The 25942-nt window shown below is 42.3% G+C and overlaps 1 protein-coding gene across 1 annotated transcript in view; it reads right to left on the bottom strand.

Annotated features, from left to right (window-relative positions):
* The window catches only part of LOC124795262 (glutamate receptor 1-like), a 396377-nt gene that overhangs the window by 46451 nt on the left and 323984 nt on the right, over positions 1 to 25942 (bottom strand). The window contains exons 10-12 of the mRNA XM_047259207.1: positions 17925 to 18038; positions 10367 to 10487; positions 2984 to 3078 (exon numbers count right to left, since the gene is read on the bottom strand). Of these exons, the coding sequence (XP_047115163.1) occupies positions 2984 to 3078; positions 10367 to 10487; positions 17925 to 18038 (330 nt within the window). The remainder of the gene's footprint in view (positions 1 to 2983; positions 3079 to 10366; positions 10488 to 17924; positions 18039 to 25942) is intronic.

The raw sequence follows: 25942 nt of genomic DNA, 5'->3' as shown, positions 1-25942 counted from the left end.
TTCGTTAAAGTGGCTGATGTGTTAATCACAACAAATACATATAGCTGCTGGACAATAAGGTTTTCGCATTGTCTCGTTATTTTAACTAGGACCGTGACATTATCAGCCCTGTTTCGCCAGAGGATTATAATCCAAACCGAGTTTCATTATGTGTGTCACACTCGTGTATTACACATACAATTTTGGTACACTGGAAACGTGCTTGAAACGCATGGTAGCAGACGATTTCTACTGGACAGATCAAGGACATTCATCAGAAATTATTGCTATTCAAGGTAGCCACTTCGACAAGTTGCACAGAAATTTTAGGTGCGAAAACCTGCTGTGGGTGGTGTCTTCATAAAGCAGATTATGCTTAATGATCCTTCAGAAGCTACTGGCGATATGCAATTCATAATGTTGCAGCGCAGCATGTGACATATTGACAGAAATAAGGGTTTTTGAAGAAACGTGGGGCTGCTGCCAAGATCACTTTTGTAAATTCGTGTAGATGGCACCAAAGTTAATGTACAGATAGTGAATGACACAGGAACTGAAACTGAGGATTGTTGTAAATATTCATTTACAACTGAAGATCAAAGGATATTGCTCAAATTAAATTCTTTCAGCTGAGAAAAGATAACTGAAATAGATATTAGTGCAAGTATCGTTGAGAAACTAAAATTAAACAGGCCTCTGGACACGGTGGAATCTCTGTCCCATTCTATACAAATCTGCAGCTGAGGTAGCTCCTCTCTTAACCGTAGTACACCATACAGTCCTTGAATAAAAAATTGTACTCTGTGGTTGGAAGAGAACACAGATCACACACCATACCCATCTACAAGCAAGATACCAAAAGAGGTTAAAAAAATGTAGTATCATTGATATCTACGTATTGTAGAATTATAGAGACGTATTCCGAGCTCAAATGTAGTGAGGTATCTGGAACAGCATCGATTCCAGAACGAAAGGTCTTGAGACCAAACTGTCGCTTGTTTCACATAAGCTCCTGAAAACCATGAATCAAGGCATCCACCTGACTTCCTTGATTCATGGTTTTCAGGAGCTTATGTGAAACAAGCGACAGTTTGGTCTCAAGACCTTTCGTTCTGGAATCGATGCTGTTCCAGATACCTCACTACATTTGAGCTCGGAATACGTCTCTATAATTCTACAATACGTAGATATCAATGATACTACATTTTTTTAACCTCTTTTGGTATCTTGCTTGTAGATGGGTATGGTGTGTGATCTGTGTTCTCTTCCAACCACAGAGTACAATTTTTTATTCAAGGACTGTATGGTGTACTACGGTTAAGAGAGGAGCTACCTCAGCTGCAGATTTGTATAGAATGGGACAGAGATTCCACCGTGTCCAGAGGCCTGTTTAATTTTAGTTTCTCAACGATACTTGCACTAATATCTATTTCAGTTATCTTTTCTCAGCTGAAAGAATTTAATTTGAGCAATATCCTTTGATCTTCAGTTGTAAATGAATATTTACAACAATCCTCAGTTTCAGTTCCTGTGTCATTCACTATCTGTACATTAACTTTGGTGCCATCTACACGAATTTACAAAAGTGATCTTGGCAGCAGCCCCACGTTTCTTCAAAAACCCTTATTTCTGTCAATATGACTCAGTGCCAGACCAACTCTTACTAACTAAGGCACGAACATGTGGTATATCCAACAAAATTTATGACTCGGCTGAGGTTTTTCCTCATGTTAATTTGGATGGAGAACTAACGGAAGATAAGAATTAACTTCTGGCACGTCCCAAGGAGGGGTTCATTGTACATAAATGTCCTGACAGGTATTATTAACAGTAATCTCAGACTTTTGAAGGTGAAGTAACTATCTGTAATGAAGTATTATCTGATTAAACTTGCACAAATATGTAGTCATAGCTTGATGAGGTTTCAAAGTGATGAAAAGTTTGGCAACTTCCTTTAAATGCTCGGAAATACAAAAGCGTGGAATTGACAAAACGCTAAAAAAGTTTAGTACATTATGATTATGATATCAATGAGTCACAGTTGGAATTAGTCAGCTCTTACAAAATACATGGGTGTAATTATTTGTAGAGGTACGAAACTGAATGATCACATTGGTTATGTAGCAGACAACACAGTCAGTGTTCAAAGGATATGGCTTAGAAAGCTGTGCGACCTACCACGGAATATTGTAGAAGTGTGGGAAAGTGATACCAAACAGGACTAAGAGGAGTATTGAATGCACAAGAAAACTTACAGCATAAATTGTCACGGGTTTGGAAACAACACCAATTCAGTCGTGGAGACGTCTGAGACCTTAAAATTCACTTCAAATTCCTTGTCTCGCGCCATCACCATCTTCAGATCATAAGAAGAAGCGTTCAATCATAAGTGTATTTCAAAAAGCGGTTTTCTCAATGTGTTTGTAAGTGAGCTTCTGATCCGTCTCATGATCTGAAGATACTGGGAACTACTGAAATCGGTGATTTCAGTTTGAGATTTTATATGGTTGTGTCAGACAGTAAACTATTTTAAAAAGGACATAGGTTTGACTCAAAGGAGATAATCGTGGAAATGATGAAAATCCAGGACTGACAGACGCTTTTATACAGACATCGCCATGCCTCGCGCGAGGCCAATATTAATTAGAGATCTAGAAATATACTGAAGCTCTGAACGTATCGCTCCAGTGGTGATTGCGGAGACAAGGTTACAAAAATTAACGTTCTCACAGGTGTTTTTAATTATTCGCCATTGTCTATACGGGAATGGAACAGGAAGAAAATCTGATAAGAGGTGCAGTTGGCAGTAATCTTTGCCATACAATTCACAACTGTTTGCAGACTGTGGGAGTATTTGGTGTCTATGACTCTTTGTTAACAGTTGTCAAATGTGCGTGACTTGCCCGCTACAGAAGCATCACATGGCTGAAATAATTGTAAATGAGAAGCTGTGCGTGTGACAGGCTTACTGAGTTGCTACGGCATTGTCTTACACGTGGCTTACCCTGCGAACGAGCTCCCCCACCATTCCGTCCCAGCCGCCTTCAACGTCCGGGTTCTCAGCGCCGTATTGGCCGTCCTTCACGATCCGGAGCTCATCTGCAACAATACACAGTCAACAGCATGATCCCGGAAGCACGAGCAGTACTTGAAATGGTGTCTTTGGAGTAACAAACGACAACTATCTTTATAACTAAACAACTAAAACCGTTGCACGGTCACATAGAGCCAATTACAGGCAGCCTATCTAACGGCCTGCAGGAGCAACAGACATTTGATTTACAATATTTCATATAATTGTTGACCGATTTTAAAAATTCAAAACGTTGCCATAATCTGCACATTAAGATGTATAATGTCCTGTTAAAGGTTTAAAACAGTAAGACAAGAATTACGGTTACAATACATCTTCATCACCATCACCACCATCATCATCATCATCATCATCATCATCATCATCATCATCATGTATTCAAGGCTTGGACCTTTTAGTCCATTCTGTCAAAATATATATACAGCGTGTTTCAGAAGTCCGGGAACTCTTTAAAAATTTATTTTAGCCGAAAGAGTTGTATTACAAAGCATCAATGTACATCATTTGAAATAATACACTTGTATATTTTTTCAACGACACCCACTTCACAAAAACTCCATGTGAAAACCATGCGTGAACCTCCAAAACTGACGCAATAATCGAACTCTCGCCACGCAGGGGCAACATGTCTTCCCAGACTGCGGCTGTCGCTTGTTTAGTTCTCCTTTTCAATTCCACATCACTTCGAAGACGAGGGACGTACAAAAATTCCCTTACATAACTCTATAAAAAGGAGTCACAAGGAGTAATGTCCGGAGACTTAAGAGGCCATTTTAGCACACGTTGGTCTACTGCTCCACAACCCCCAGTCCAATGACTGGGTAGCGCTGTGTTCAGGTGTGCCCTAACACCACGGCGAACACGTGGGGGTGTACCATGTAACTGAAAGACAAGGTTCTACGATTCTGTTGGCAACAGTGGCATTAACCACTAACATCTGAAGGAAGGACTCTCCAGTAGCAGATAGTTCTTAGAAGAAGAAATAGGTCCATAAAGTTTCTTGTGAGAAATGGTACAAAAAACAATGATCTTCAGAGAATCTCGCTCGTGTCCGTTATGTGGGTTTTCTGTTCCCCAAATTCTACAATTGTGCCTATTTCCTTTCCAAATTGTATGAAATGTTGTCTCGTCCGTAAGAATTATCGAATTAAAAAAAAATCATATTCGACCTGCAATGCACAGCAAAGCTCGAGTCGCTGGTCTTTGCCTTCAGGAAATAACTTTTGTACTAACTGTGGTTTGTATGGTTTCATGTTTAATTTTTTACTCAAAACGCGCCACAGAGGCGTTGTTGGTATTTCCAACTATTCGTGAAGTTCTGCGTAGAGATTTTGCCGGACTTCTTGTGAGAGCTTCTCTCAATCGTTCCTCGTCATTTACATTCACACCTGGCCGCCCACTTTTCTCGTCACGCAAACACCCAGTTTCAACGAACTTTACATGGCAGCTGTAGAGTGCCTTTCTGGTTGGCGCTGCTTTTCTGTACTTCATCCTAAATTTTCGTTGGACATTCGTTGCACTCTTTGTTTTGTCAAATTTTAGCACGGAGAAGGACTTGTCAGCACCAGAAAGCGCCATCTTCATTATGATACCACCGAGCGACCATGCGTGGAACTGCATGTCACGTCTTCAATGAGAAAAAGAATTACTATTTCACCCTTTACAATGATATATATCGTTATTTTGTAATTCTACTCATCCGTATACAATAATTTTTTTGAAAACGCTCTATATGTATACGAGGGGCGTTCAGTAAGTAAAGCAACACTTTTTTTATTGGCCAGTTTCGGTTGGAAAAAAATGCGGAATTTGATGTGGGACTGTTAGCGTTTATGGTTGCATGGAGTTCCGATAGGTGGTGGCGCTATACGTAGCCTTCAAAATGTCTGTAATAGAGGTGCATTTCAGGCAGAAAACTGTCATTGGGTTTCTTTTGGCAGAAAACCAGAGCATCGCAGGTATTCAGAGGCGCTTGCAGAATGTATACGGAAACTTCGCGGTGAATAAAAGAACGGTGAGTCGTTGGGCGAGGCTTCTGTCGTCATCGCAACAAGGTCGCGCAAACACGTCCGATCTCCTGCGTGAAGAAACGACTTCAGCGCGTTCGTCGCCACAAAAATACTAACGAACTTCTCCTTCTCCATGACAACGCAAGGCCTCACACAGGTTTGCGCACACAAAGCTTCATTGGACTGTTCTTCCTCATCCATTCTACAGCCAGGATCTTGCAGCTTCTGACTTCCAGTAGTTTAAACACTGCGGGAAACAGTAGTAGATGATGGAGACGCTACTGATGCAGTAAAGCAAGACGTTAGCTTCAACGTCGACCAGTAGTGGTACCAGGCGGGCATAAAAGCCCTCCCAGTAAGGCAGCGTAAGACCGTCACATTGAACAGAGACTATGGTGTATTGCAATTCAGAATAAAACCAACCTGTTTAAAAAAAAGTGACCTTACTTATTAATTATCCATCGTATGGACACTACTAGCCATTAAAATTGCTACACCAAGAAGAAATGCAGATGATAAACGGGTATTCATTGGACAAATATATTATACTAGAACTGACATGTGATTACATTTTCACGCAATTTGGGTGCATAGATCCTGAGAAATCAGTACCCAGAACAACCACCTCTGGCCGTAATAACGGCCTTGATACGCCTGGGCATTGAGTCAAACAGAGCTTGGACGGCGTGTACAGGTACAGCTGCCCATGCAGCTTCAACACGATATCACAGTTCATCAAGAGTAGTGACTGACGTATTGTGACGAGCCAGTTGCTCGGCCACCATTGAACAGATGTTTTCAATTGGTGAGAGATCTGGAGAATGTGCTGGCCAGGGCAGCAGTCGAACATTTTCTGTATCCAGAAAGGCCCGTGCAGGACCTGTAACATGCGGTCGCGCATTACCCTTCTGAAATGTAGGGTTTCGTAGCGATCGAATGAAGGGTAGAGCCACGGGTCGTAACACATCTGAAATATAACGTCCACTGTTCAAAGTGCAGTGAATGCGAACAAGAGGTGACCGAGACGTGTAACCAATGGCACCCCATACCATCATGCCGGGTGATACGCCAGTATGGCGATGACGAATACACGCTTCCAATGTGCGTTCACCGCGAGGTCGCCAAACACGGATGCGACCATCATGAGGCTGTAAACAGAACGTGGATTCATTCGAAAAAATGACGTTTTGTCATTCGTGCACACAGGTTCGTCGTTGAGTACACCATCGCAGGCGCTCCTGTCTGTGATGCAGCGTCAAGGGTAACCGCAGCCATGGTCTCCGAGCTGATAGTCCACGCTGCTCCAAACGTCGTCGAACTGTTCGTGCAGATGGTTGTTGTCTTGCAAACGTCCCCATCTGTTGACTCAGGGATCGAGACGTGGCTGCACGATCCGTTACAGCCATGCGGATAAGATGCCTGTCATCTCGACTACTAGTGATACGAGGCCGTTGTGACCCAGAACGGCGTTCCGTATTACCCTCCTGAACCCACCCATTCCATATTCTGCTAACAGTCATTGGATCTCGACCAACGCGAGCAGCAATGTCGCGATACGATAAGCGGCAATCGCGATAAGCTACAATACGACCTTTATCAAAGTCGGAAACGTGATGGTACGCATTTCTCCTCCTTACACGAGGCATCACAACAACGTTTCACCAGGCAACGCCAGTCAACTGCTGTTTGTGTATGAGAAATCGGTTGGAAACTTTCCTCATGTCACCACGTTGTAGGAGTCGCCAACGGTGCCAACCTTGTGTGAATGCTCTGAAAAGCTAATCATTTGCATATCACAGCATCTTCTTCCTGTCGGTTAAATTTCGCGTCTGTAGCACGTCATCTTCGTGGTGTAGCAATTTAAATGGCCAGTAGTGTATATTACAAGGACAAAGGCATTCTGTGTTCTGCATTTTCTGCTTCTATGCTCTGGAACCGCACGACCGCTACGGTCGCAGGTTCGAATCTTGCCTCGGGCATGGATGTGTGTGATGTCCTTAGGTTAGTTAGGTTTAAGTAGTTCTAAGTTCTAAGGGACTTATGACCACAGCAGTTGAGTCCCATAGTGCTCACAGCCATTTTTTTGCTTCTATGCTGACTTCTTTTTAGAGTCGTTGGAACTACATGCATAGGGAGGACGTTGCCTGTAATTATAGAATGATTTGTATGATGTTCCATTTCGATTATTATTTCCATGCTGCATTCCATTGGAATTTATCACTGCTAGCAAGCACAGCTTGGCGTAACATTTCGTCCCAAATTTTTCAGTTTCACAGCTATGCCGTTTTTTGCATCTAGTGTTAATATCCTTTCTTGAAACAGAGAGTCTTTGTTTGATGTTCAAAGGTCGATCTGGGTATTTCACTTATTCATCCATGTGTACAGGCGACCGGCGCATGTTACCTTCCACTTAATACAATTATGAGAATTATTGATTGCATAGGGGTTTCTTCTCTGTTTTGAATTTCATGCTCTGTGGAATTGTCTCCACGTGGTTCGTAGAAGAACTACAACAATCTTGATATTGCAGTTTCTTACCACACGCTCTCATAGACTTACATAGATCTACGGTTGATGTGAACACAAGCTATTAAATGAATTTTGTCTTCAGCAGAATCGTTATTCAAAGAAGCTACCATCAGCAGCAACATTTCTCAATTCTTTCTGTGTATCGTACAGGCAGTATAGGCTAACTTCGTGTTTCCGAGAACTCCGAGACTTCATACTGATCCTGAATATGTTTGAAGTGACTGCTATATTTCAGGTACATTTTTCGATAGGTGTTAGGATCTACAAAGTGAGGTCTTACATCTCATAGCACATGTTCTTTCTATAGGGAGAGACAGAAAGGTACATACAGATTTTGCCAGGAAATTAGGCGTAATGTTGCATTTATTTAAAATGCAGGGTGATTCAGTTGCCCTGACATATGGGTTTTATGTAACCTGCAACTCCTTCAAATACTATGTGCAAATTTTCATACTCCCGCTCGCTAAATGCAAACTATTAGTCCCAGAGAAAAACGGGCAGGAAGGTTTTGCGGAAAATTTATTTTATTTTTCGCTGGAGGCAGTAGTTCTCGAATTATGCAAGAAAAACGTACGAAAGTGACCTTCAAATGGGTTTTTCTTGAACAACTGGAGAAGTGTGGCCTCCAGCGACAACGTGTCCCAATACAAAATTTAGCTAGGTTGTATTTATTACAAACACGTTTTGTTCATTTATTCTGTAGGACAAACACTTTGCATGTAGAGAGAGAGAGAGTGTATGAAACTCTCGCACATGGTTTATGAAGATATTGCGGGTTACATATAACCCGTAAGTAGGGGTAACTGAATCACCGAGTGTATTTCAAGCCGCCTTATATTTTTCGCCGCACCTTGAAAGTTGTCCCTACTTCTCAACATATAAATGACACTCAAGTCAGGTGGCATTAATATTCATTATTGAGTAATAATTTTGCATAAAAGGGACATATTTTCAGGGCATTTTCACTCAAACTATGTCAGTTAGGTACTTAGTTTTGTTAAAAAAAGAAGTAGGAGGGTTTTAAGATCAAGTGGATACTGAATATCAAAATAACGTTGACAGCTCTGAAGAGCAAAGTAGAAGACTAACAGCAAGAGTTATCTCCATAAGAGGGAATAAAGGGCATGACTAAGTAATATAACCTATAAAGTAAGAAATAGAAAACATTAGAAAATAAATAAATAAAAAAATAAAAAATGCAAGGGGCGTGCTCATGGGTATACATAAACTCACCGATTACTGAGGCGTACAAAATCCAGTTGGATGCAATGTAGAATAGTTTAGAAACAATACGTCTAGATGTAGATGTAGTGTTGTTAAGCGAGGAAATTTGAGCTTTGCCAAGGTAACTAGTAACAGATGCAGTAACATAAGCTGAAATTTATTCTTTCAGAACTTTAATTGAATTTTTTTTATTTTATGATCTTTTATTTAATTACATTTTCAACATTCTGTTTTATTTCTACATTATGTACTAATAATAGTTGACGTTAATATGCTTTATGTACATACATGGTGTTCCAAAACTCTGTGGCAAAACTTTGGGAATGGACTCCTCATCTAACAAGAAGAAAAAAAGTCTCGTAACTATGGCCTGAGGTAGTATAGACCAAAAGCAAGGAAAAAGGTCAGGTAGAAATAGGCTATAATATGCTTACCTTCATAGCTACTATGAAACTCAACTCTTCTACTGAACAGGTGCTCATAGCTTTTAAGACGTACACTATAGAGCCCATGTTTGGTGGACACTTTGTTTCTTTTGGTCCATGCTACCTCCTCCCAAAATATGAAAAGTAAAGAGTCATTAAAAAGAGACTTATTTCTCAGTATGAACAGAAAGAAACGCTCATAACTCTCAAGGTATGCATTTTAGAGCCGATGACTACCAGACTTCATTTCTTGTCTGATGAGGAATCTGTCCCTCAAATTTTGCTGTCGGTTTCTGGAAGACCCTGCATAATTTAAAAGCAATGTTTATCATCAGATTTACTTAATATGTACGACCACTTTTGGAGATTCCAGATAACAAGTCTTAAATTTGTGACAAGAAACTGAATTGAACTGAATTAAGTAAAATGTTCCCAACGATTTGTGTTGAAACTGTGCCTATAACGTCCGCCTGGATTTCATCTGTTGTCATCTGTCTGTTCTACAGAACCAGCAGAACAGTCCTACGATCTTGCAGTGGTGTAGGCCTTCTGGAACGACCAGTGCATACTTTTCTTGGAACACTGTTGTTCAGAGTCCATCTCCTTACCACTCGTTGTGGAGTCGTTGCACTGCAGTCAACTGCCAATGATATCTGTTCGTGTGATTCTCTCGTGTCCCTCACGCCATTGATTTGACTAGTCCAAGAGTCGGAATAATGGCGATAAACTGCAAGCGCATATCCTCTGGGCATACTATGTAGCAATCTCCACATAAAAAGTTCTTGTAACATTAAACACACCGAATAGCCATCAAGTACTGATACCTGTCTTCCGCTGTAGGATTCTCTTTTTCTGTACTGGCAAGACTGAAAATAAGCTCGGATACACATGAACTTTTGATCATCATGTACCACAGTCATGGGAATACTGGCGAATCGGTATTGTGGGACTCGATCAAGATGTTAATGATGTAAGAGTTTCCACTTCGGTCAGTGCAATTAAAAAGATTCATAGTCCTTCCTGGGGCTAGGAAGGCGTTTCCTTGCTGTCCTAATCTTTGTCTTCAGAGAAGTGTGAGTGGTTATCAAAGTATGTCGTTTACTTACAGTTAATGCCAATCTTGTTGGCGATGAGGTCGGCGAGGTCCTTGCAGTAGCCCTCGAAACGGTCGTTGCCCAGCAGGATTTCTCCTGGCTCTGGTTTACGAAGCATTATATACGGCTCCTCCTGCCAACAACAGTCCATTTCATTTTGTTGTGTTGTGCATTAAAGAAACCAATATAGAGAAACAAAGTGCAGCAGTGAGACAGAAAGTGACGATATAAGATATTAAATGAAAGCCAATGCAGTATCATTCTGAGTGTAGAGTTAGTTATGTGGTTGGTGCCGCAATCAATACAGAGGCAACCATATTGCAAAATAAACTCAACATCACCTCCTTTAAATCACGAAAGGCCTTCGGTTTTTACCTTTCTTAGGAGATATCTTCGTTATTGAACAGGAATTACGTTTGCTTTGCATCTATAAATAAATGTAATCGAAGACGATCTACTCAAAGATATTGAACGGTTGCGTATCTCATTCTGTTCATACTGTTTGAGACTCACCTCCGATAGCGTGCATAATTAAAAGTTGAGAGATTGTGCCCTTTTTCTGAGCCTAATCATTTGAACCAATGTTAAAGACTGAAGTTTCAATAATCTAATTATACTGCCATAGACCATGGGCAGCAAGGTCCGGGCACCTTGCTGCCCATGGTCTATGGCCCCTCGTCCTATCAACCGGTTGGGAAACAATTCAGATCGACCCTGACCATTATCGCCTACTGGCATGGGGCACCATCATGTTCGTAAACGACAGTGTCTTGTTTCAATTGTAGCTGCAGAAATTCCGTCAGCATATATCCAAGGAATGGGCACAATTAATGGCTTTCTCTCTGAAAAAGAATGATCCATAGATGCTTGTCCGTATGATTCCCTACCACACACTGATCCTTGAATTGTCCATGATACGCTCAATGAATTCAGTTGGAGGTGTGTCGGCCCATATGCGACAGTTATTCCGGTTGACTTGTCTACTCACATGGAAGGTTGCCTTATCACTAAACAACATGTGTGACTTTAAATCATCAGTCTCAATACACTCCAACAAATCTATGCACATCGCCATACGTTCTGCTATGTCCTCGTCATGGGGTTGGTGTAATATTTGCAATGCTATACACGCTTCTTCAAGGCGAATTGCAGGACTTTGAACAATGTTGATTTCGGAATTTGCAATTGACGTGAAAGACACCGTACAGATTAAGGACTCCAAACTGACTCCTGTGTGGCGTCAGTCTCAGCTACGCTTGTGGGAGGCCGATATGGACTCGTCAGCAGCAGTGCCTGTTCGTTGAAAGTTATTTAACATTTTCGTTATGCTTTTATTCGTTTCTAAATTTCCGTTGAAATCGTCATCGCCGCTCAACGTACGGAACACCCTGTAGAGGCAATGTGACAATGGCATTATGTTCAGGAATCGTCAACAAACTGACCATTGAGCAATCTGTAACAGAAAGACATTCGTAAGGTACTGCAAACACGAAATAATTATTTTATGGACACTCTGTATTGAGGGAAACATGCTTCACAGTACCGTCTAATCTTCGATATTTAAGTGGTTTCGCTACATACTTATAATTTCTGCCACGATACGTTGTTTCTCCAGCCTAGCCCAATTAAACAAGTTTGTAATAACGACTCTGTCGACGTTACGACCTTCCTTCCATCGCCGCGCTGTGCTGAGTATCCCTTAGTCTCCATTATCGTTATAATAAGAAAATTAGGTTATTTTACCCATCAGGATCACTTTCTAATACACTCTAAGACAAACAAAGGAGCTATGTGCCATGAAAAAATTATCCTAATGGCACGGAAATCGTCAGATGTGATGTAGATGTACAGACAAACAAATGATTACAATTCCAGAAGAAAAATGGATTATTTGCTTACGAGAAAGAACTTCAGAAATTCAGAAAGTCAACAACTCGTTGATAAATCTATGGACCTTACTCATCATGGCGCCTGCCATTGATTACAGAGCTTTCGGATATCCTGCTGAGGGATACCGTACCAAATTCTATTCAATTGGCGCGTTAGATCGTCAAAAGCCCGAGCTGTTGGAGAGCCCTGCTCATAGTGCTCCAAATTCTCTCGATTGTGACGAGATCGGCGACGTTTCTGACCAAGGTAGGGTTTGGTAAGTACGAAGAAAACCAGTAGAAACTCCCGTCTGGCTGGCGGGCGTCATATTGCTGAAATGTGGGCCCAGAACGGCTTGCGATGAAGGGCAACAAAAATGGGGCGTAGAATATCGTCGACGTACCGCTCTGCTGTAAGAGTGCCCCGAATGGCAACCAAAGGGGTGCTGTGCTGAAATGAAATGGCATCGTTGTCCATCACTCCTGGTTGTCGGGCCGTATGGAGGGCAGTAGAGGAGTTGGTATCCCACCGCTGTCTTCGACCTGGAACCTTATTTTTTGGAGCAGAATTGCCTTCAGTAGTGAGTTCCGCTTCGTACTGAGCCACGATAACCATTGAAGACATCTCTGGAGACGCCCGGACAGCGACGGAAAGCCAACCTGAGGTCAGCCGCCACACGACAACCAGGAGTGATAGTCTGGGCTGCCATTTCATTTCATAGAAGGACTCATGTGGCTTTCATATGCGGTAGCCTTACAGCAAAGCCGTATGTCGACGATATTCTACGCCCCGTTTTGTTACCCTTCATGGCAAGCCATCCTGAGCTTTCATTTCAGCAAGATAATGCCCGCTCGCACACAGTGAGAGTTTCTACTGCTTGTCTTCGTGCTTGCCTGTCCGCAGCTCGTGGTCTAGTGGCTAGCGTTGATGCCTCTGGATCACTCGGTCCCGGGTTCGATTCCCGGCCGGGTTAGGGATTTTCTCTGCCCGGGGACTGGGTGTTTGTGTTGTCCTCATCATTTCATCATCATTGTCATCATTCGTGACAGTGACTAGATGGGATTGTGGAAAACAATTGGGCTGTGTAGAAATTGGGACTTTGTAAGTACGCTGATGACCGCGCAGTTGAGCGCCCGACAAACCAAACATCATCATCATCATCGTGCTTGACTAGCCCTAAGTTGGCTAGGAAGGTCGCCAGATCTCTCCCCAATTGAGAACGTTTGGAGGATTATGGGCAGGGCCCTCCAAACAGCTCGGGATTTCGACTATTTAACTCGGCATTTGGGCAGAATTTGGCACGACGTTCCTCATGGGGACAAAAAATTCTATCAATCAATGCCAAGCCGAATAACTGTTTGGATAGGGACCAGTAGGTGAAGCAACGCGTTATTGACTTGCTCAGATTGTGAATCTCTTCCTCTTGAGTAAATCACCGATTTTTTTCTGAAATTGTTATAATTGATTTTTCTGCACTTGTACATCACTTCTACCGATATCCGTTCCATTAGGATAATTCCTTTGCGGTGCGCTTTTTTTTTTGTCTTAATAGTGCTCTTACCGACAAAGGTAAACGGTGTGACCAAAACTCAAGGAAAGCGTTGTCATATACGAAGATGTGGATTTTATGGCGGCTAGATGCGTCGTATGGCGTGACGTAGTATCCAACTAGTCTGTTACAGGCGGGCGTGTACTGAACATGGCTGTACGTACCTAGTTAACCGATTTTTGAACGTCAGATGCAAGACGCATGAGTCGTAGTATGTAGGAAATTACGTAAGAATCTTGGTTTCTGAGGTCAACAGTGTATAGAGAGGTTCTTCGGTATCGCTGGTACAATGTTTCCACGTACATAAACGGTTGAACAAGATGACCAACGTGTCTGGTGAACAGAAGTCATATCGCTTCCGCAGAGCCATACGGAACGATCGATGGTCTACTGTGAGTCAGATTACCGACTATACGAATGTGGGGCGTGAGGAATCCATTTCTACCAGGAGTCTGTGAAGGCAGACGCATCGCATAGACTTTAGCACCCGACGACCGACTCGTGTCCATATATTTTCCGGTGACACTGGGCCACACGGTGTTGAATAACCTGTCCCTCTGTCTTCTAGAGTATACTGGACGTCCATTCTAAGACTCGTCAGGATCAGATCCTCTGGTGTTTCGGCAGATATTTGCGATTTTGTTGTTTTTCTATGTGTAGTGGAGTCGCCCAAACGAATACTCCTCATCACGTCTTTCATGCGACATTTGTATTAACGATAGGAATTGATAGGGAAGGTGAAACTTGAAGAATAACCAGTACTCGAGTAGCGACAGCGCCTCACTCTGGCCTGCACTGACTGCTACCGTCATGCAGCAGCGCTACTCAGTCGTTGTTGGAGTACTGGTTATTCAAGTTTTACCGTCCCGGTCAATATATAATGATAAAACAGATATCGCAAAAAATCATTTTGTCTGTTACGGGAAACAAATCGACGTTCTCTGTCGACACTAGGCTTCATGTGAAAGTCGTGATGAACAATATTTGTTTGGGCTGACGACAGCTAGAAATGACAAAAACGAAATTCCAAATATCTGCTGAAACATCAGAGAATGGCCTGCCGTCTCTTAGGAGGAACACTGTGCCGATAGGTGTTAGTATAAATTTGTCCGAACGAAGGTATGATTCTAAAGTTACCGTTTTTAATATAACAGATTGGTGAGTTTGTGAAGGAGCTGTACCCTAAGAATTTAATATGACAGGAAGCACCCAAATCTTATTTTATCTCAAACATTTCACAGTTATTCACTCAACACGATTTTGAAGATAAGATCACTTTCATACCAAAAACGTAAGCATATTTCATTAGCGTGTTATAAAAAACGCCGATTCGCCTTCGATATAATTTTCTTTATTTGCTGACAAAACTTCACAACTGGTCATGTCAATGGATTTATTTCATTATTTTCATGACCTCTATCTTAAATGTCGAGCGTCGTAACAAAAGTTCAAAAAACGTGTTTTGAAAGCTATATTTTTTTATTGTTTAGCTAAAATGTAACCGTGTGCCAGAATTCGACGAGATAAATGTGAGAAATGTTCCACAATAATCCTCGTATACTCAGTTTAAAAAGTTGTTGTGCTGTTATATGATGTGGACTTCTCATTCGGTAACACCACGCCTGGATGCTGCACTGTGTTGAAAAGATTGGGGACTCTGTTTCGGCATTGTTTTCTAGAGTCCGCATTGGCCTTGACTGAAACATAGCTTCGAAACCTCCGCCGTGCCAAGGAAACGGTATAATGTACGGTGAACGTCTTGAAAACCGAACACACACAAGTTATGTAGCGCTTCCTAAAATCGCAGTGTTTCCTATTATGCTCTGCAATGCTAAACCATGTGTTAGACGGCATAACAATAATTTCAAGAAAAGGACGAGAACTCTGTAATGAATAAAGAGTCTGTGAGAAACATTCCAAGAGGGGGAAGTGCTTCCTGTTGCTCTCACCCCCCCCCCCTCAACCCGCCCTTGCGAATGCCGATGCTTATACCTACGTTTCTTACATTTATTTCTTCTCTCTCCTTAGATGTTCTCCGATACGAGAGATTAACATGTTTGTCATCTGTCGTGATGGCAGAGATAGTGAAAGAATTGTTCGTTGTAGTTAACTGTTTTTTTTCACCCATTAATGGGAACACAAGATACGGGGTTCCAACGTACTATGTCTGTTGGATACTGAAAAATTTTAAGACGTTTCTACGTTCATGCTTAATACATAGAGTTCTCCTGAACCACTAAAAAGAGACGAGCTTGTCAGTTGCTTGCGACGTCATTTTCGTCCATCTGTTAAACTCAAATAACGTAGCGGAGGTACTTAAAACTTTAATAGGGCTCCAAGAGTAATTACGGAAATGACTATTCCAAAAAGGGGTTGCTAACAAGGAACTTTAAAGTAGAAAAATTTGTTATTTCGGCTCTTACATGCTGTGTGTAGCCGAATTAAAATCAAATAATTTTATGCGACGATTGGTTACTTTGCCTGAGGCACAGATCTACGAGGTCACGCAAGGAAAGGAATATCAAACAGAACACTGGGTGCAAATCGATGAACCTGCACAAAAAGGCGATATGTATTTTATCGTTGCAAAGTTTCCTTAGAAGAAAGTGAGGTTCTTCTTAATGATTTCTACATAAAGAGCAAACTAAGTGGCCAGTACATAAATCTTCTGGCCCAACGATTCAATAAATAAAGCGAGCAAAGGCGTGGACTAAAAAAAAAAAAGGAAAATATTCTTTAATGGACAGAATCGAAAGTGGTTTTTTTAGTGAAAAGCTGAGTATTTTGCGGCATAGATTGTTGGAACATCCATTCTGTTCACCAGATTTAGTGCTCTATGACTTCCGAGTATTCTCACATACAGAGAAATTCCTGCTTGGAGACCTTTTCAAGACTGATGCAGACGCTACAGCAGCCATGAACGTATATTTGACAGATCATCCGGAATTGCTTTCTGCAAAGCGTTGGAAAGAATGCACTGACCTAAAAGGAGACAGAATTACAAAACGATTTCTTACCTAAAATTAAATTCATTGCCAGCTTGAACAAAATGTTTCCTTAATGTCGTAAGTACAGTAGCTTGAACAAAATGTTTCCTTAATGTCGTAAGTACACTAGACAAAAAATTAGTCACCCACTTGGGAATCACGTTGATACCGTGGTATACGGGGTCTAGCATTGATAATGGTCTCAATTTCGGGAGCAAGGCAGCCCACAGTTTCTTTCAGGTGTGCCATATCCTGATAAAGCCACTCGTTGATGAACAGATACTGTAGAGCTACTAAACTGCGGCGATGTTGATTTGCTACGTTTCGTTCACTGTCCCAAACAGTCCCAAACATTTTCTACACGATAGGGATCGAACGATTTTTGCGAGACAGGCGAGGTGCGATGGTTCGTCAGAACTGGTGCATGCACGTGTACGCCAGCGAACACGCTTGTTGTCGTCTTCAGGAGTGTCCACAGCAAACTTGTTATGAAGATGTAGAAGTAAGTGTAACTCTTGATCACCGAGAATGTTGAAATAAGCATTCTGATTAATGTTCATGGTAACTTCAGTTAGTAGACCCAGCTGAAGCGGTCTTTTACGAGGTTCCCGATTCCAAATATCTATCGCAAGCATTTCTCTTCGTAATGTTCGCTGGGAAAGTGACTGTGGCAAATCTACGTTCAATGTCAGCAGCAATTGTTGTTCAGTTTATTACCGATTGTCTCTGACAAGCGGTGACACTCGTATCCGGCATTTTTACGCAACTGTTCTCACGCAGTGTTCTCACACAGCTGAGAGTGGTATACCATTAAATGTAGACACTTTGGAAAATCCGTCTTGATATACGGACAAATGAAGCAGCTTCATTCATGGTGTGCTCATAGGCACTTCGTAGCCCGGTAGCGCATTTCTGCCATTCTGTCACCCCAGCAAGTCGGCGCATCTTATTGCGTTGACTCCATATAAACGACAAACACACACACAAACACACACACACATCACTTCGCCACCATTTTCTACATCAGCGATGGAGATTTTACACGACTGCCTGATACTAGTGCTGCACCATTTACAGAGTTCCTAATTTGGTGATTGGAATAATGCTGTACATGAACAGGTAAGTAAGTTTCCAATGAAGTCGCAGCCTCTTTTGGTGTACTTACAACTATGGTCGTCACGACGTATGTTCTGTTCTTCTGGATGTCGGTACTCGTGCGAAGCCTTACGTACTTGGCGGCAACTGGGGTGAGTCCCGTTTCGTCTGACCACTCAGCCACCTGTAAACAGTACAAAGCTTAGCATACATGACTGCAAGTGCTATGAGTTACGAAATATATGTTTAAATATGTAGTCGCAGGTTTTTACTTTTTAAGAAAAATTAGAAATTGCGACACTAGACTAAAACATGCAGGGTGTAAAGTGTTAAAGGTTTAACACACCGCTGACCGAGGATGGTGTACTAAGCAACATTACATCAGTATTTACTGATAATTATAGCTACATTACATAGGTATTTATTGATAATTATAGCTATTACAGGTCATGTGTTTTTATGTTGGTTAATAGCTCCAAGTACATGTGGAAAGAACAAGCCATTAATGCTTGTTTTACCTCGTGGCAGCAGGTCAGGTGTTGACATGTGGATGTGTGGATGCAAGACGATTAGTCTATACTGACAGTGTAGTCCACTTAGTGGTGCATTTACGGTTGTGCAGAAAAGTTTAGGTCATAAAGTTTGCGACGTTTTTGAAGAAAGACGGTACGACGCAGAGAAAAAAAAACAATCAACATACTCGTGTGTGTACATGTTAAGACATAATATATAAAAATATCTGCACTTACACCCGTTACACCCTATATTTTATTTCTAAAGTGTACTGGTCGCTGTTACAACCAACAGAATGTCGAGTACATGTATTATGAGTTCTATTCTGTGTGAATGTTTACAGCTACGTAGGGCATTACATTAGGTGTTTACAGCCGTAGAGGGCATTAAATTAGAGCTATTTAGTGCCAATAAAATTAAGTTTTTTAAAACTTGAAAAGTATTGGCAGATCAATAGAAGCATATTCAAAAGCGAAGATGCACTTAGATTGTGTCAAGGAGATTGTAATATTACAATCAATTTTTGCACAGTTTCCAAATTTTGTGTTTATTAGTCCTAATATTTATGCAGTTGAAATACTAATTAAAGCGTACACTTATTAGCTAGAATTGCAAGTAAGTCAGTGCCCAAATGAACAGTCTTCGGATTTCAGTATACGTATGATTAGATAAAATTTCATGTGAACGATCGTGGGTAAACTCATGAGCAATTTAATTAGACGCGACTTCCTACTAGCGTGTGCCATCCCATTTCGCACTGACAGCGGCTAAGACGCGTCCTGTCTTGGACAGAAGACATCAAAAGTGTTGGAGGTCCCAAGGCATACTGACCTCTCAGACACCACCTGCAACTTGTGGAGAATGTTCAGAGCTACACTATCCTTAAATGCATAAAAAACAATATCAACTTACATCTACACTATGTGATCAAAAGTATCCGGACACCTGGCTAAAAATGACTTACAAGTTCGTGGCGCCCTCCATCGTTAATGCTGTAATTCAATATGCTGTTGGCCCACCCTTAGCCTTAATGACAGCTTCTACTCTCGCAAGCAATATGTTCAATCAGGTGCTGTAAGTTTTCTTGGGCAATTGCAGCCCATTCTTCACGGAGTGCTGCACTGAAGAGAGGTATCGATGTCGGTCGGTGAGGCCTGGCACGAAGTCGGCATTCAAAAACATCCCAGAAGTCTTCTATAGGATTCAGGCCAGGAATCTGTGCAGGCTAGTCCATTACAAGGATGTTATTGTTGTGTAACCACTCCGCCAAAGCCCGTGCATTATGAACGGCTGATCGATCGTGTTGAAAGATGCAATTGCCATCCCCTAATTGCTCTTCAACAGTGGGAAGCAAGAAGGTGCTTAAAACATCAATGTAGGGCTGTGCTGTGATAGTTCCACTCAAAGCAACAAGGGGTGCAAGTCCCCACCATGAAAAACACGACCACACCATAACACCACCGCCTCCGAATTTTACTGTTGGCACTACATACGGTGGCAGATGACGTTCACCGGCCATTCGCCATAACCACACCCTTCCATCGGATCTCCACATTGTGTACCGTGATTCGCCACTCCATACAACCTTTTTCCACTGTTCAATCGTCCAATGTTTACGCTCCTTACACCAAGCGAAGAGTCGTTTGGTATTTACTGTCGTGATGTGTGGCTTATGAGCAGCCGCTCGACCATGAAACCCAAGTTTTCTCGCCTCCCGCCTAATTGTCATAGTACTTGCAGTGGATTCTGATGTAGTTTGGAATTCCTGTGTGATGGTCTGGATAGATGTCTGCCTATTACACATTACGACCCTCTTCAACTGTCGGCAGTCTCTGTCAGTCAACAGACGAGGTCGGCCTGTACGCTTTTGTGCTGTAGGTGTCCCTTCACGTTTCCACTTCACTATCATATCGGATGCAGTGGACCTAGGGATGTTGAGGAGTGTGGAAATCTCGCGTACAGACGTATGACATAAGCGACACCCAATGACCTGACCACGAGCGAAGTCCGTGATTTTCGCGGGGCGCCCCCTTATGCTCTCTCACGATGTCTTATGACCTCTGAAGTCGCTGATATGGAGTTCCTGGCAGTAGGTGGCAGCACAATGCACCTAATATGAGAAACGTGTGTCTTTGGGGTGTCCAGATACTTTTGATCAAATACTGTATATCCAAGCGGGCATATCGCCCTGGACGGCGTTCCTTATATGTCAGTAGTATTTTCGCGTGAACCAGTCAGTCATTAGAACCCTCGCCTATTCCTACAGCAACGGAGAAAGTTTGGCAGCCATAGTGTGGCGCACTGCCTTACAGAAGCCATAGATCGGGGTGCTGCAGCCTTTCGAATGGACGGTTTTTATCGGAAAGTATGTTGCTGTAGCGATCACCCTTAGTAGACGGTGACAGAAGCATCAGAGGCGTTAGGTCAGCCAATGTAAACATGTTCCTCATTAGAATATCTTACCCTGGCATCAGCTTCTATCAGCGTGTGGAATGATATGTTGAGCGTCAAATGGTGGTAATGCTGCTCCAATACAAACCTCTGTGACCTATGACTTGGAGTAGAGCAAAGAGGTCAATTCGTAGATGGTGAAAAATCACATAGCAGTTTATTATTTTCCCATGACTCGAGGTATTCACGGTACACTCCTGACAAAGTGACACGGGCAAAGAGTATTGCCTGTGCAAAATAGGAGATGGAGTGTCTCCAAGAACTGGACGCGACCAAATACTTTGATATTGCGCATTTTGTCTATTCCGCCCCTTGACTGTCTCGCTAACTGCCGTTACAACGAGGCCCACGAGAAAGGCAGTCCGTGGCGCGTGCGTCACAGCACGTGCCGCTGCAGGTCTTACGAGTAACAGCAGCCGTCTCCGTCAGGGAGCGAGTATTTCAGACGAGTTCAATAATTCTTGACTGCGCGTTTAAATGGTTTAAATGAACAGATGCTGTCGATAGCACACGAAATCTGTTAAGCCCTTCAATGGGTACCTTTTCAATTAAATACTGATCTCCCGTGGGCTCTGCACGGACCCGAGCACTCACGAAGTTTGGCTAACAAGCCACCTAGTGTGACGTCACAATTTCGTTGGGACGCCTTATATCTCATTGGCCCCTCGTTGCAAGGTCTGACGGCATTCGAGTCACGTCACACGAAGAATTATTCTACCCACAGTGACGGCAGCGGCGCTCTATCACTGACTCAATAATTACCTCTAATTCAAGAGTACATGAGTGTGCGGAGATAATGTTTATAAGGCTTTACACATCAGGTTTTGCTGTATACTTTGGGTCTTGTTCGCTCTCTAATTTCGGGAAATGTTTTTTTCATACCCTGATTAGTAGTAATTGTTTTACTATTCAAGAATTCTTTTATTCTTTGGGGACAAGAGTTTATACTTTTATTTACGCATAGGCAGGTGATACTTAAATACCGTCGTGGTGATGGGAGCCGCCTCCGGCCAATGCAGCAGCTGTTTCTGAAGATGGTGTTCATATGCTATCAGTACCGAAGCCTTGCCATGCTGGACGACCGCTTAATTTGTAGGATAAGTTTTTTCCTTCGGATTATTATAGTACGTACTCTATTTATATCCTCACTTTGCGCTGTTAAACTGCATTTATTAGTAATTTGTAGCGGGAGTAGTTCTGAACATCATACGTTTTCGAGTATTGTTCCACTTTCATAGCTCGTCCAAACATAATTTTACACATTTAAAAACCAGTCTCTTGATCTGAATTATAGAAATGAACAGGTGGAATTTTTGGCGAAAATACAAAGCTGTCGAAAATTACTGATTTGTTAATATATTTTTGTCTTTTCCTACAGTTGTCAATAAAAACGACGGAGCACTCAGACGTGAAACCCACAATGAGTTGGATGCACATTTAATCCTCTGTGAGTATCCTGTAATTTTACCGCTTCAGTACTGTTGGTATAAACGATGAATCAGTGGAACTGTCAGAGAACCTTGGATGCCCCGATTTCTTCAGTCACGTACAGTCATAACACAAATGACATGGCGCTGAAGGCTGCAGCCACTGCACTGAAATATGTATATAGGAATCATGGCGTGAGTCCATTAAATCAGCAAAAAGTGCTAAAGGTGCTCTTTGAAGTTTATGGGAACTACGCACGTCGTGGTCTTTTGCCTTGTGTGATAGACTTCAAACACAGCGTGAAGTGGAACACTGGGCTCGGCTAATCAACACTTGACAAGAAAGGCAAGTACGAGGAGCCCTCAACAAGTAACTCAATACACATTTTCCTCAGCGAATATCGGTTGACAAAATTTGTTGTTGGACGTCGTGGAATATTCACGCTTCAGCCCCTGTAGTTTCATGAAGTTCCGATACATGGCGGCGCTATACGTAACCTTCAAAATGACGTCTATAACGAAGGAGCGTTCCAAGCACAGAGCTAACATCGAGTTTCTTTTGGCGGAAAACCAGAGCACCGCACATATTCATAGGCCTTTGCAGAATGTCTACGGAGACCTGGCAGTGAAGGAGAGCAAGGGGAGTCGTTTGGCTATGTGTCTGTTGTCATCGAGACAAGGTCACGCAAAACCTGTCTGAGCGTCCGCGAGCCAGCACGTCGCACATAGCTCTGATTTCTGCGATGTTGGAACGTGCGGATACTTTCATTGAGGTGCTCGACAGATCATGATAACACAAGGCCTCACACTAGCCTGCGCACTCAAGAGGAATTCACAAAAATTCATTGGTTCAAAAATGGTTCAAATGGCTCTGAGCACTATGGGACATAACATCTATGGTCATCAGTCCCCTAGAACTTAGAACTACTTAAACCTAACTAACCTGAGGACAGCACACAACACCCAGTCATCACGAGGCAGAGAAAATCCCTGACCCCGCCGGGAATCGAACCCGGGAACCCGGGCGCGGGAAGCGAGAACGCTACCGCACGACCACGAGCTGCGGACAAACTTCATTGGTCTTCATCCACACAGCTGCCCGGATCTCACATCTTCCGACTTCAATCTGCTTGGTGCAATGAAGGATGCACTCCACGGTAAGAACTACGTGGATGATGGGGATGATATTGAAGCAGGTTCCCTAAAATCGCAGAGGCCTCCTGATCACCTCCTGGATACCCTGCAAATGACTTTGTTTTTATAGAGCACCATACCCGCCAATACTTTTCGAAAACAACGGTAATGAGATTCGCGTGTCCACCGCGGTCAAAAAGGAAAAAAGAAAACTGGAGATGGTCAAAACACAATTTGCTATAACCAACGTACAGCGCTATTCCCGTATTTAAAACATTCAGCTAATGCCATATGAATAACTACGGATAGCTATAATAAAAAGGTAAATTTACTTTTCCTGAAGTGTCCATTGTCTGCTCATACACTATGTGATCAAAAGTATCCGGACACCCTCAAACACATGCGTTTTCCGTGTTGTTGTTGTTGTTGTGGTCTTCAGTCCTGAGATTGGTTTGATGCAGCTCTCCATGCTACTCTATCCTGTGCAAGCTTCATCTCCCAGTACCTACTGCAACCTACATCCTTCTGAATCTGCTTAGTGTATTCATCTCTTGGCCTCCCTCTACGATTTTTACCCTCTACCCTGCCCTCCAATGCTAAATTTGTGATCCCTTGATGCCTCAGGACATGTCCTACCAACCGATCCCTTCTTCTGGTCAAGTTGTGCCACAAACTTCTCTTCTCCCCAATCCTATTCAATACTTCCTCATTAGTTATGTGATCTAACCATCTAATCTTCAGCATTCTTCTGTAGCACCACATTTCAAAAGCTTCTATTCTCTTCGTGTACAAACTATTTATCGTCCATGTTTCACTTCCATACATGGCTACACTCCATACAAATACTTTCAGAAATGACTTCCTGACACTTAAATCTATACTCGATGTAAACAAATTTCTCTTCTTCATAAACGCTTTCCTTGCCATTTCTAGTCTACATTTTATATCTGCTCTACTTCGACCATTATCAGTTATTTTGCTCCCCAAATAGCAAAACTCCTTTACTACTTTAAGTGTCTCATTTCCTAATCTAATTCCCTCAGCATCACCCGACTTAATTCGACTACTTCCATTATCTTCGTTTTGCTTTTGTTGATGTTCATCTTATATCCTCCTTTCAAGACACTGTCCATTCCATTCAACTGCTCTTCCAAGTCCTTTGCTGTCTCTGACAGAATTTCAATGTCATCGGCGAACCTCAAAGTTTTTATTTCTTCTCCATGGATTTTAATACCTACTCCGAATTTTTCTTTTGTTTCCTTTACTGCTTGCTCAATATACAGATTGAATAACATCGGGGAGAGGCTACAACCCTGTCTCACTCCCTTCCCAATCACTGCTTCCCTTTCATGTCCCTCCACTCTTATAACTGCCATCTGGTTTCTGTACAGATTGTAAATAGCCTTTCGCTCCCTGTATTTTACCCCGGCCACCTTTAGAATTTGAAAGAGAGTATTCCAGTCAACATTGTCAAAAGCTTTCTCTAAGTCTACAAATATTAGAAACGTAGGTTTGCCTTTCCTTAATCTTTCTTCTAAGATAAGTCGTAAGGTCAGTATTGCCTCACGAGTTCCAGTATTTCTACGGAATCCAAACTGATCTTCCTCGAGGTCGGCTTCTACTAGTTTCTCCATTCGTCTGTAAAGAATTCGTGTTAGTATTTTGCAGCTGTGGCTATTTAAACTGATTGTTCGGTAATTTTCACATCTGTCAACACCTGCTTTTCTTTGGGATTGGAATTATTATATTCTTCTTGAAGTCTGAGGGTATTTCGCCTGTCTCATACATCTTGCTCACCAGATGGTAGAGTTTTGTCAGGACTGTCTCTCCCAAAGCCGTCAGTAGTTCCATGGAATGTTGTCTACTCCGGGGGCCTTGTTTCGACTCAGGTCTTTCAGTGCTCTGTCAAACTCTTCACGCAGTATCGTATCTCCCATTTCATCTTCATCTACATCCTCTTCCATTTCTATAATTTTGTCCTCAAGTACATCGCCCTTGTATAGACCCTCTATATACTCCTTTCCACCTTTCTGCTTTCCCTTCTTTGTTTAGAACTGGGTTTCCATCTGAGTTCTTGATGTTCATGCAAGTGGTTCTCTTATCTCATAGATGTGGTTCTCTTATATCACAGATGTTTGAGACTTGAAAAAGGTCTCCGGAACCACACACTTTCATATAAATAAGATGCTATGCCTAGGTTTCTGGTTTTCGACTCTGGGGTGCTATTCCAATACAGTTGGAGAGCCTTTGCAATGCTGTTCGAGTTTAGGGGAAATACCAAGTGGGCTGAGGCGGTGGATGGAAATTTGAACTGAGGAGGGAGGAGCGCTAAGACAGCCATTGCAGCTGTGCAAAGCCACTGTGCCCTGGTGCCTTAGTAGTTAGCGAATGTTCCTCGTGAGCAGTAGACCCAGGTTCGAATCCAGCCCTTGCATAAAAAAACAGTATATAGTTACATCTACACTATGTGATCAAAAGTATCCGGACACCTGGCTGAAAATGACTTACAAGTTCTTAGCGCCTTCCATCGTTAATGCTGGAATTCGATATGCTGTTGGCCCAC

Source organism: Schistocerca piceifrons, chromosome 4, assembly GCF_021461385.2.
Source record: "Schistocerca piceifrons isolate TAMUIC-IGC-003096 chromosome 4, iqSchPice1.1, whole genome shotgun sequence".
Taxonomy (NCBI): domain Eukaryota; kingdom Metazoa; phylum Arthropoda; class Insecta; order Orthoptera; family Acrididae; genus Schistocerca; species Schistocerca piceifrons.
Note: the sequence above shows the minus strand (reverse complement) of the source record. Positions and strands in the feature narration are given on the sequence as shown.